We start from the raw sequence: 12910 nt of genomic DNA on the forward strand, positions 1-12910 counted from the left end.
CCTGTAATCCCAGCTACTCAGGAGGCTGAAGCAGGAGAATCACTTGAACCTTCGTGGAGGTTACAGTGAGCCGAGATTGTGTCATTGCACTCCAGCCTGGGCAACAGAGTGAGGCTCCATCTCAAAAAAAAAAAAAAGGAATCTTGGTGGGGGATCATTGAGTACTGTTATATTTCATTTTACAGACTCTTCTTGGAACTCTATACAAAGTTAAGCTTTGTGGGTGAGTTGGAGGGAGAGAGAGAGGTGCTGCTAGGTTTCGTAAATATTTTTTTTTTTTTTTTTTTGAGATGGAGTCTTGCTGTGTCACCCAGGCTGGAGTGTAGTGGCGCAATCTCGGCTCACTGCAACCTCCGCCTCCTGGGTTCAAGTGATTCTCCTGCCTCAGCCTCCTAAGTATCTGGGATTACAGGCATGTGCCACCACACCCACCTATTTTTTGTATTTTTAGTAGAGACAGGGTTTCACTATGTTCGCCAGGATGGTCTCCATCTCTTGACCTCGTGATCCACCCACCTCAGCCTCCCAAAGTGCTGGGACCTCCCAAAGTGCTGGGATTACAGGTGTCAGCCACTGTGCCTTTTTTTTTCGAGACAGGGTCTCACTGTCACCCAGGCTGGAGTGCAGTGGCGAGATCTTGGCTCACTGCCACCTCTGCCCAGGCTGAAGCAATTCTCCCACCTCAGCCTCCTGAGTAGTTGAGACTACAGGCACGTGCCACCACGCCTGGCCAATTTTTTGTATTTTTAGTAGAGATGGGTTTTACTGTGTTGCCAAGGCTGGTCTCAAACCCCTGGGCTCAAGCGATCCATTTGCCTTGGCCTCCCACAGTGCTGCGTTTACACGTGTGAGCCACCACACCCAGCCTAGCCTCCTTTCACATGAAGAAAATGCAGTCAGTGCATGTTAAGGGATTGTTCACTACTTGTCAGTAGAAAAAACAGCCTGGGGCTTTGAGTTCCTCCCCCCAGGAGGACCATTGGCATTGGACTCATGTATAGGTTGAACACATGGACTTACGTACCTACCATACTCCTGGACACTAAATGGCTAAATGGTATTGCCAAATGCAGGCAAGGAGTGTTTTCTTTCCATCCCATATGAGTTATTTATATATATTATGTACATCATTTGGTGGATACTTAATATGAATCCCAAGACATTTAATTCTGTACCTAAATGCACCCCCTTTCCCTCTTTCAGGTCCCTGCTCTTAAATACTCTGGGTAAGCAGTTGCTGTTTTGTGAAGATTCATGACAGAGTAGATTTCCATGGGGAGAAAGTCCCTAGGCCTGGTCTTCCTCGCCTGGCCTGGTTGAGCAGGTAGATGGCTCTTCCAGCAGCCGCCCTGACCTCACCTGACTCCTTGCTGGTAGAGCTTGACAGAGCATTAGTTTTGTTTCTTTTGCTGGCCAGCTTAGCAGCTTGGAACCAGGCTGACTGAGTGACACAGGTCCAAAATGGGCTGTTCTGTGTATCTTCTTGTTTCTCTCTGTCATCTGCTAGATCAGTTAGCCCATCACCAAGTTTATGAAATGCTGCTGTTTGTTTAGTCCTGTGGAAGATGTGTGGTGGGAAGTATTTAAGGTACCTGGGTATTTAGCAAGGTGCCTGGCATTTATTCACTCACTCATTCACTCAGCTGCTGCATACTGAGCTCCTCCTTCGTGCCAGGGTGTGTCCTGAGTGCTTTTGCATGTAAAGATATGAAGGGCACTGTCACTGCAGCCAGCATTCAATGAACTGTTGGTATTATCAGCAACATTCAGGCTCTTAATAATGAAACAACAGTGATGTCATTAATGAGTGGTTTACTTTTTTCTTTTTTTTTTGAGCTAGGGTCTTTCTCTGTCACCCAGGCTAGAGTGCAGTGACTTGATCTCGGCCCACCACAACCTCCACCTCCTGAGCTCAAGTGCCCCAGCCTTTTCAGTAGCTAGGACTATAGGTATAAACCACCAGGCCTGGCTAATTTTTTTGATTTTGTAGAGACAGGGTCTTGCTATGTTGCTTAAGGTGGTCTTGAATTCCAGGGCTCAAGTGATCCTCCCGTCTTGGCCCCTCAAGGCACTAGGATTTGGTGTACTATCTTGATGAGATTATGGGAAACCAAGGTTCATCATTTTCACACTCAGTTGGTCTGTGTATTTCTCTGTTTATTATCAAACCAGCAGACTCTGGCAAGGTGGCTTATGCTTTATGCCTGTAATCCCAGCACTTTGGGAGGCTGAGACGGGTGGATCATCTGAGGTCAGGAGACCAGCCTGACCAACATGGTGAAACTCCATCTCTACTGAAATTACAAAAATTAGTCAGGTGTAGTGCCATGCGCCTTTAGTCCCAGCTGCTCAGGATGCTGAGACCGGAGAATTGCTTGAACCTGGGAGGCGAAGGAAGCAGTGAGCTGAGATCTTGGCATTACACTCCAGCTTGGGTGACAGAGTGAGACTCCGTCTCAAAAAAACAAAAGAAACCAGCAGATTTGTTGAGAATCACCCAGTCAGCATGGTGTTCACGCTTGTAATCCCAGCACTTTGAGAGGCTGAGGGGAGGATCACCTGAGGTCAGGAGTTTGAGACCAGTCTGGCCAACATGGTGAAATTCCACCTCTACTAAAAGTCCAAAAAAATGAGGTGGGTGTGGTGACATGTGCCTGTAATACCAGCTACTCTGGAGGCTGAGGTGGGAGAATCACTTGAACACAGAAGGCAGACATTGCAGCGAGCCTAGATTGCACCACCCCCTGCAGTCCCCCTGGGTGACAGAGGGAGATCCTGTCTCAAAAAAAAAAAAAAAAAAAAAATCTGCAACCTGTTTTATTCTCTGTTGGCCGGAAGATACTTGATGTGAAGCTTCGTCATTGCTTTTGCTGGAGTAGAGATAAGCTGCTTGGATTAGGAGCTTTAACCCTGGGGTTCTGTATTCTGAGAACAGGAGTTCTGAGCGTCTTTCGGGAGCTCCAGTCTGGGACCTCACTGGCCCCAGGTCTCTTTCTTTATGGCCTGGCTTTTTTTTTTTTTTTCTTTCTTCCCTCCCTCCTTCCGGCCTGGCTTTTTATAAGGACTGCAGTGTTCTTTAAATTGTTAGGAGGAGAATTATGGTAGATGAAGTTTGACCAATATATTAAAAAATTTAAAAAAAACCTGGCTGGGTGCTGTGGCTCACACCTGTAATCACTTTGGGAGGCCAAGATGGGTGGATCAGAGTGAAACCTATTCTCTACTAAAATATACAAAAATTAGCCACGTGTGATGGTGCACACCTGTAATCCTAGCTACTCAGGATTTTGAGGCAGGAAAATCACTTAAACCCAGGAGTCGGAGGTTGCAGTGAGCCAAGATCACACCACTGCACTTCACCCTAGGCAACAGCAAAACTTTGTCTTAAAAAAAAAAATGAAAACACAAATTTTATTGAGATGTGATTCACATACCATACAATTCACCAGTTTAAAGTATATAATTCAGTATTTTGAGTAGATTCATAACATTGTACAATCCTTACCACTGTCTAATTCTGGAATATTTTCATCTTTCCAAATAGAAACCCAGCATTAGTAGCAGCCTCTCCCTCCTCCCTCCAGCCTCTGGCAACCACTAATCTACTTGCTGTCTATGAATTTGCCTGCTTGGATGTTTCATATAAATGGAATATGTGGTGTTTTGTGTGTGGCTCCTTTCATTTATCATGTTTTCAAGGTTCATCTTTGTTGTAGCATGTATCAGACTTCATTCTTTCCCAGCCGTGTCAAGCAAATAATATTTGATAGCTAGCTATGTTCATTTCACAAAAATGTTTTCTCAACATTTCTATGAAAATGTTATTAGGTATAACAGTGAAATTTGTGTTATTTTTTTCTTTTCTTTTTTTTTTTTTTTTTAGATGGAGTCTTGCTGTATCTCCCAGGCTGGAGTGCAGTGGTACGATCTCTGCTCACTGCAACCTCTGCAAGTGAGCAGACCAGGCTGGTCTCAAACTCCTGACCTTGTGATCCGCCTCGGCCTCCCAAAGTGCAGGGATTACAGGCATGAGCCATCTTACCTGGCTAATTTTTGTGTTTTTAGTAGAGATGAGATTTCACTAGGTTGGCAGGGCTGGTCTTGAACTCCCAACCTCAGACAATCCATCCAACTTGGCCTCCCAAAATGCTGGGATTACAGGCGTGAGCCAGTGTGAGCCACTGTGCCTGGACTGGATATACCACTGTTTATCAGCTGATGGGTATTTGGGCTGTTTTCATTTTTTGGGCTGTTATAGATAATGCTGCTGTGAACGTTGATGTACTTAGAAGATTTGTGTGGACGTGTGTTTTCAGTTCTCTTGGATATATAGCAAGGGGTGGACAAACTGTTTTCCAGACTGGCTATGTGATTTTACATTCCCACCAGAAGTGCATGAATGTTGTGATTTCTGCACATCCTTGCCAATGCTTTTTTATTTATTTGTTTTAAGAGACAGGGCTTTTCTCTGTCACTCAGCCTCGAGTGCAGTGGTGCAGTCATGGTTCACTGAAGCCTCGAACTCCTGAGCTCAAGCGATCCTCTTGCCTCAGCCTTCTGAGTAGCTAGGACTACAGACGCAAATCACCATGCTCAGCTAATTTTTATTTATTTTTTTTTGTAGAGATGGGTCTCACCATGTTCCTAAGGCTGGTCTCAAACCTTTGGCCTCAAGTGATCTTCTCTTTTTTTTTTTTTTTTTTTTTTTTTTTTTTTTTTTTTTGAGACGGAGTTTCGCTCTTGTTACCCAGGCTGGAGTGCAATGGCGCGATCTCGGCTCACCGCAACCTCCGCCTCCTGGGTTCAGGCAATTCTCCTGCCTCAGCCTCCTGAGTAGCTGGGATTACAGGCACGCACCACCATGCCCAGCTAATTTTTTTGTATTTTTAGTAGAGATGGGGTTTCACCATGTTGACCAGGATGGTCTCGATCTCTTGACCTCGTGATCCACCCGCCTCGGCCTCCCAAAGTGCTGGGATTACAGGCTTGAGCCACCGCACCCGGCGTGATCCTCTCTTTTTAGCCTTTTAAAGTACTGGGATTATAGGCGTGAACCACCTCACCCAGCCCTTGTTGTCTTTGATCTTAGTCATTCTGGTGGATATGAAATGATAGCTCACTGCAGTTTGGATTTGCATTTCTCTAATGACTCAGGACTTGGAGTATCTTTTCATATGCTTATTGATTGCTTGCATATCTTTTATGGAGAAATGACTATTCAGATTTTTTGCTCTTTTTAAATTGGGTTGCTTATCATCATTGTTGTAAGATTTCTTTGTATGTTTGGAATACTAGTCTTATCAGATTTATTTGTTTGTTTACATTTTTTTTTGAGATGGTCTTACTCTGTCACCCAGGCTGGAGTGCAGTAGCACAATCTCACTGTAGTCTCTGCCTCCTGGGTTCCAGCAATTCTCCTGCCTCAGCCTCCTGCGTAGCTGGGATTACAGGTACATGCCACCACACTTGGCTAATTTTTGTATTTTTAGTAGAGATAGGGTTTCACCATGTTGGCCAGACTGGTCTCAAACTCCTGGCCTCAAGTGATCTGCCTGCCTTGGCCTCCCAAAGTGCTGAGATTACAGACATGAGCTATCATGCTCGGCCTCTTTGTTTATTTTATTTATTTTTTATTTTTTCCAAAGCTCTTACACAGAAGAATCTTTGTTTATTTTAATGAGACAGATGACACTTTGTTGCCCGGACTGGTTGCAAACTCCTGGGCTCAAACGATCCTCCTGCTTCAGCCTTCTTGAGTGTCTGAGATTACAAATGCTTGCCACCATGCCTGGCTCCTTATCAGATATTTGACCTATAAATATTATCTTCTATTCTGTGAGTTGTGTTTTCACTGTCTTTTTTTGAGTCAGGATCTCACTTTGTCACCCAGTCTGGTTCATAGCTCACTGTAACCTCCAATTCCTGGGCTTGAGCCATCTTCCTACCTCAGCCTCTGGAGTAGCTGAGCCCACAGGCATGGACCACCACACCCAGCTAATTTTTTATTGTTTTGTAGAGACAAAGGGTCTTGCTATGTTGCCAGACTGGACTTGAGCTAGGCTCAAGCAATTCTCCTGCCTTGGTCTGTCGAGGTGCTGGGATTATAGCCACTGCTCCTGGCTAGATCAAGTCTAATTTATGTATTTTTTTTCTATTTAGTTATTTTTTAATTTTTAATATTTTTAAAATTTTTGGTAGAGACAGGGTTTTACCATGTTGTTCAGGCTGGTCTTGGACTCCTGGACTCAAGTGATAGTCCTGCCTCAGCCTCCCAAAGTGCTGGGATTACAGGCCTCAACCACCACATTTGGCCCCACGCCCCTCTTCTTCTTCTTCTTTTTTTTTTTTTTTGAGATAGAGACTTTCTTGGTTGCCCAGGCTGGAGTGCAGTATCTCGCTCTCACTCACTGCAACCTCCACCTCCCAGGATCAAGGGATTCTCCTGCTTCAGCCTCCCAAGTAGCTGGGATTACAGGCACCTGCCACCATGCCCAGCTAATTTTTGTATTTTTAGTGGAGACGGGGTTTCACCATGTTGGCCAGGCCAGTCTCGAACTCCTGACCTTGTGATCCACCCACCTTGGCCTCCCAAAGTGCTGAGATTTCAGGCGTGAGCCACTGTGCCTGGCTGTTTTTTTTTTTTTTTTTTTTCTTTCTTTTTTTGAGTCAGGGTCTCATTCTCTTGCCCAAGCTGAAGTGCAGTGGTGCTATCACAGTTCACTACAGCCTCAAACTTCTGGGCTGAAGGGATCCTCCCTCCTCAGCCTCCAGTGTTAAATGTGTGAACCATCACACCTGGCCTTACCTGATTTTTCTTCGGTTACTTATGCTTGTGTTGTCATATCTAAGAAACTATAGCCTGATCTAAAGTTACAAAGATTAACTCCTTTATTTTCTTCTAAGAGTTTTATAGTTTCAGCTCTTTTTTCTTTTGATAGTTTTAGCTCTTTTCATGGCCACTAAGTTCTTATCCTGACTGAAGCTTCAGAGGATCCTTTGAGCTGTTTGCTAAGGGTGTAGGTGGGGACTTCCTTTCCTTGACAGTTCAATCAAGGTCCTTGTCCCTGGGAAGCATTTGTTCTTGTAGGTGTCTCTAGTGCTTTTACAGTTCCTATATTTCATAGTCTTTTTTTTTTTTTTGAAGGTAACAAATGAAGAGGACTTCATTAGAAAATTGGACTGCAAACCTGATCAGCATCTGAAGGTGGTTTCCATTTTTGGAAATACTGGCGATGGGAAGTCTCACACTCTCAACCACACTTTCTTTTATGGTCGTGAAGTCTTCAAAACCTCCCCCACCCAGGAGTCCTGCACTGTGGGAGTGTGGGCAGCCTATGACCCAGTTCACAAAGTGGCAGTGATCGATACGGAAGGGCTCCTGGGGGCCACCGTGAATCTAAGCCAGAGAACACGGCTGCTGCTTAAGGTCTTGGCCATTTCAGACCTTGTCATCTATCGAACTCATGCGGACCGGCTGCATAATGACCTCTTCAAATTCCTTGGGGATGCCTCAGAAGCTTATCTGAAGCACTTCACCAAGGAGCTCAAGGCCACCACTGCACGCTGTGGCCTGGATGTCCCATTATCCACCCTGGGCCCTGCAGTTATCATCTTCCATGAGACTGTGCACACTCAACTACTGGGCTCTGGTGAGTAGATCGGGTACGATGTCACAGCTTGACCTTTATGGGTACAAGGAGGCAGCTATTTGGGCTGCAGTAGCAACTTATTGGTAGTGGATTGCCCAAATAGATTTCTGTCCGGAGAAGACAGAAAGTGTTTCAAGGAGGATGGAGTGATGAAACATGTCAAAATTTGCTTATAGGTCAACTAGCATAAGGATTGAGAATTGCCAATTGGTTTTGGCAATATATAAGTCCTTAGGCATCTGGATAAGACCTGAGATGGTGTGTGGTGAAAACAAAAGCTTGATCAGAATGTGATGAAGAGAAAACATGAGGAAGCCAGGTATAGTGGCAAGTGCCTGGGAGGTCATGTGGGAGAATCCCTTGAGCGCAAGAGTTAGAGATCAGCCAGGGCAATATAGTGAGGCCCTGTCTCTAAAAAAATGTATAAGATTAGGAGAAGAATTACTGTGGTGAGTTTATTCAACTCTTCGAAAGACTTCTATATTGGCTGGGCGTGGTGGCTCACGCCTGTAATCCCAGCACTTTGGGAGGCCGAGGCGGGTGGATCACGAGGTCAAGAGATCTAGACCATCCTGGTCAACATGGTGAAACCCCGTCTCTACGAAAAATACAAAAAATTAGCTGGGCATGGTGGCGCGTGCCTGTAGTCCCGGCTACTCGGGAGGCTGAGGCAGGAGAGTTGCCTGAACCCAGGAGGCGGAGGTTGCGGTGAGCCGAGATCGCGCCATTGCACTCCAGCCTGGGCAACAAGAGCGAAACTCCGTCTCAAAAAAAAAAAAAAAAAAAAAAGACTTCTATAAAGCAAAGAAGAACAGTGAAATTATAGCTGGAGGCTGATGTTTTCAAGGGATTTTTCTTTTTAAAAATTTAAAATGTGTGGTATTGCAGATATTTATGTACAGATGGGAATAATTCATTAGAGAGGGAATGCAGATGTAAGAGAGCAGGAACTGTTGGAGTGATGCATAAGTGGAAGGGCTGGCCTTAGGACCATGGACAGTTCATCCATAACAATGGAAAAGAAAGTAAGAGGATACGGATTATAAGACTGTAAGATCAGGATCACAGGCGTGCTCCACCACACCCACCTACTTGTTTTGTGTTGTTAGTAGAGACAAGGCTTCACCATGTTGGCCAGGCTGGTCTTGAATTCCTGACCTCAGATGATCCACCTGCCTTGGCCTCCCAAAGTGCTGGGATTATAGGTGTGAGCCACCACGTTCTGCCTGCTTTTTTTTTTTTAAATGTCACTCCCTGCCCATGTGCCTGTTTCTGCTTGTATAGATCGCCCCTCAGAGGTGCCAGAGAAGCTCATCCAGGACCGGTTCCGGAAGCTGGGCCGCTTCCCTGAAGCCTTTAGTTCCATTCACTACAAGGGAACGAGGACTTACAACCCTCCCACGGACTTTTCTGGGCTTCGGCGTGCTTTGGAGCAGCTACTAGAGAATAACACCACCCGTTCTCCCCGGCACCCGGGAGTCATCTTCAAGGCCCTGAAGGTCAGTTGGCTTGTGCCCCAAGGGCTTCTCATCAGGGTGCCAGTGGGTGGCGAGAACACTGAGTTCTCCAGCTTTTGTGGTGCTGGTGATTGGAAATGTGGGCTGGAAAGAGGTTATAAGAAGTGGAAGCAGGTGAATGGAATCTGCATCTTTCTAGCAGTGCAAATATGGAAAACTCATGAGTGGTAGTTAAAAAATGCCAGGTCCTCAGCCAGGAGGAAAATCAGGCTCTTAGAGAATAGGAGGAAACACTCATTTCTGGTGGGTGTGGCCCGGCCCTGGTGAGTTGTTGTCATGTTGAATCTCTTAATTGGGATAGCCTTTATGCTTTGCTTTTTTTTGAGACAGAGTTTCGCTCTTGTTACCCAGGCTGGAGTGCAATGGCACGGTCTCCGCTCACTGCAACCTCCACCTCCTGGGTTCAGGCAATTCTGCCTCAGCCTCCTCAGTAGCTGGGATTACAGGCACGCACCACCATGCCCAGCTAGTTTTTCGTATTTTTAGTAGAGACAGGGTTTCACTGTGTTGACCGGGATGGTCTCGATCTCTTGACCTGGTGATCCACCCGCCTCGGCCTCCCAAAGTGCTGGTATTACAGGCGTGAGCCACCGCGCCTGGCCCCCTTTATGCTTTTCTTTACATTGATTCACTGTTTTTTGTTATCTAAATTTATTTATTCAAAGAGTAAACTTTCTGTTAGCACTATAAGTGGAAAACTAGTATCACAGGTAGAAATTTTTTTTGGGGTGGTGTTTAGGAGCAGAGGTTTAATAGGCAAAAGAAACAGAAAGAAATAGCTCTCTGTTGCGAGAGGTGGGGGGGGGGTGCACCTGAATGGGACTTCCCCACAGGTAGAAAATTACCAGGACAAAACACAAAAATAGAAACACAATCACAATACTATTTATTATATACCAGAGTTCAGAGGACTCTGTATGGATTAGTTCACTTAATCCTTAAACCAACTACATGAGTTAAGTAGTGTTTTTTTGTTTTTTGTTTTTTTGAGACGGAGTTTTGCTCTTGTTGCCCAGGCTGGAGTGCAGTGGCATGATCTTGGCTCATTGCAACTTCTGCCTCCCGGGTTCAAGTGATTCTCCTGCCTTAGCCTCCCGAGTAACTGGGTTACAGACATGTGCCACCAGGCCCAGCTAATTTTGTATTTTTAGTAGAGACGGGGTTTCTACATGTTGGTCAGGCTGGTGTTGAACTCCTGACCTCAGGTGATCCTCCTGCCTCAGCCTCCCAAAGTGCTGAGATTATAGTCCTGGGCCTGGTCTTAGTTAGTCCTGTTATCATCCTCATTTGCAGATGAGGAAACTGAGACACCAAGAGATGAATTGGTTATACACAGTTACTGAGTGATAGCAGCCCTCAAAAAAACCCTGGCCAGTTTACTGTAGAGCTCCTTCTCATAACCATGAAGGCTGTACTGCCTCTCACCAAATAAAATCGCCTGTTATTCTCAGCTAGAGACTGTTACGCATGGAGGATTCTGAAACTGGGGCCTGTTTTTTTTTCTTTAAGAGCGAGATTTACAGCCAGGTACCATGGCTCATGTCTGTAATTCCAGCAATTTGGGAGGCCAAGGCAGGTGGATCACAAGGTCAGGAATTAGAGACCATCCTCGTCAACATGGCGAAATCCCCCTTTCTACTAAAAATACAAAAAAAATAGCTGGGCATGGTGGCACATGCCTGTAATCCCAGCTACTCAGGAGGCTGAGGCAGGAGAATTGCTTGAACCTGGGAGGTGAAGGTTGCAGTGAGCCGAGATCACACCATTGCACTCCAGCCTGGGAGACAGAGGGAGGTGATGTCTCAAAGAAAAGGCGATTTGGCCTCCTAAAAAGAGGTGGAGATTGGCTGGGTGCAGTGGCTCATGCCTGTAATCCTAACACTTTGGGAGGCCGAGATGGGCGGATCATGAGGTGAGGAGATCAAGATCATCCTGGCCAACATGGCGAAACCTTGGTTTCTACTAAAAATATAAAAATGATCTGGGTGTGGTGGCATAAAATTATCTTGGAGGCTGAGGCAGCAGAATCACTTGAACTAGGGAGTTGGAGGTTGTAGAGATTGCATCACTGCACTCCAGCCTGGCGACGGAGTGAGACTCCATCTAAAAAAAAAAAAGAGGTGAAGATTAAATGAAAGCATAGCAAAGTACTTGGTATATAGTAAAAATGTTCAGTGAATGTTAATTTTGAATAATATTAAGGAAAAACTATGAAAAATGATTACATTTGAATAATTCATCAAATACATGCGTTTCTAGTTAGAATTTGAAGTTCAAGTGCACTTTATTGTATTGGCTAATAATGTCCTTGTAGTGGCTCAAACAAAGGCAGTCAAAGTGGAAGATTACACTTACATAATGCAAACATTCTGAAAAGATGCTGAATCAGGCAAAAGGCTGTAAATCTGATCACTGTGCATTATAAGGCAAACAGGCTACTGGCTGGATTGTAGCAGCTCCTTTGCTTTTCTGGAAGCTAACCCATATTAAACTTTAAATCAAACCATCAGGGAGACTGAGCGCTGTAATCTGTACTTAGTGCTCAGTGATTTTTCCTCTCAGGAGTCTTGGATGTCCTTCCTCAGGCCAATTTATTACAGGCTTTGAGAAAAATAGTTACACTGTATTCTTCTGAGGTGGGAAGATTCACCAAGGTCGGGAGTTCTGTTCACAGCTTTCTGTGATTAAAATGAACATGGTCTGTTTGGTGAGGTGGCTCATGGCTGTAATCCCAGCACTTTGGGAGGTGGAGGTGGGCAGATCATGTGAGGCTTGGAGTTCAAGGCCAGCCTAGCCAACATGGTGAAATCTCTCTCTACTAAAGATACAAAAATTAGCCAGGCATGGCGGCAGGCGCTTTTAGTACCAGCTATTAGGGAGGCTGAGACAGGAGAATTGCTTGAACCTAGGTGGTAGAGGTTTGTTGCAGTGAGCCAAGGTTGCGACACTGTACTCCAGCTTGGGTGACAGACTGAGACTCTGTCTCAAAAAAAAAGAACCTGGTCAGCTGGAATTCTGATGATTCTTGGTAACTGGTACCCCCCAAATTTCACCGAGACCTGATGTTTTCTATCCTCTGAGTTGTAGGGGCTGTGCTGTAGCGAGATGAGGGATTGACTTCTTTTGTCTTTGGGAAGGAGTAATCTGCTTAAGCTTATGATTTGGGTTCTCTACAGCAAATTGTGCAGTTGTTGCAGTTTACCTAAATCTTTGAAAAATTGGTTTTGTATTTTTTGTATTTTTTATTATTATTTTTCTTTTGAGTCGGAGTTTCGCTCTCGTTACCCAGGCTGGAGTGCAATGGCGCGATCTCGGCTCACCGCAACCTCCGCCTCCTGGGTTCAGGCAATTCTCCTGCCTCAGCCTCCTGAGTAGCTGGGATTACAGGCACGCACCACCATGCCCACCTAATTTTTTGTATTTTTAGTAGAGACGGGGTTTCACCATGTTGACCAGGATGGTCTCGATTTCTTGACCTCGTGATCCACCCGCCTCGGCCTCCCAAAGTGCTGGGATTACAGGCGTGAGCCACCGCGCCCGGCTTATTTTTTTTATTTTTAACATTTTTAAATTAGACATGGCATGGCCGGGCGTGGTGGCTTACGCCTGTAATCCAAGCACTTTGGAGACCAAGGCGGGTGGATCACCTGAGGTCAGAAGTTCAAGACCAGCCTGACCAACATGGTGAAACCCTATCTTAAAAAAAAAAAAATTAAGGCCGGGCGCGGTGGCTCAAGCCTGTAA

General features: G+C 45.4%; 1 protein-coding gene across 3 annotated transcripts in view; it reads left to right on the forward strand.

Moving 5' to 3' along the window:
* Positions 1-12910, forward strand: part of ZFYVE1 (zinc finger FYVE-type containing 1) — a 70008-nt gene that overhangs the window by 24673 nt on the left and 32425 nt on the right. For 2 of the 3 annotated variants that reach the window (XM_032245690.1, XM_032245689.1), the window contains exons 3-4: positions 7145-7649; positions 8934-9148. In XM_032245690.1, the coding sequence (XP_032101581.1) occupies positions 7145-7649; positions 8934-9148 (720 nt within the window). Of the gene's footprint in view, positions 1-7142; positions 7650-8933; positions 9149-12910 lie in introns of all 3 variants that reach the window. The other variant, XM_032245691.1, reaches the window with a different exon arrangement.

The sequence above is a fragment of the Sapajus apella genome, unplaced genomic scaffold, assembly GCF_009761245.1.
Source record: "Sapajus apella isolate SASKATOON/1434 unplaced genomic scaffold, GSC_monkey_1.0 scaffold59, whole genome shotgun sequence".
NCBI lineage: Eukaryota > Metazoa > Chordata > Mammalia > Primates > Cebidae > Sapajus > Sapajus apella.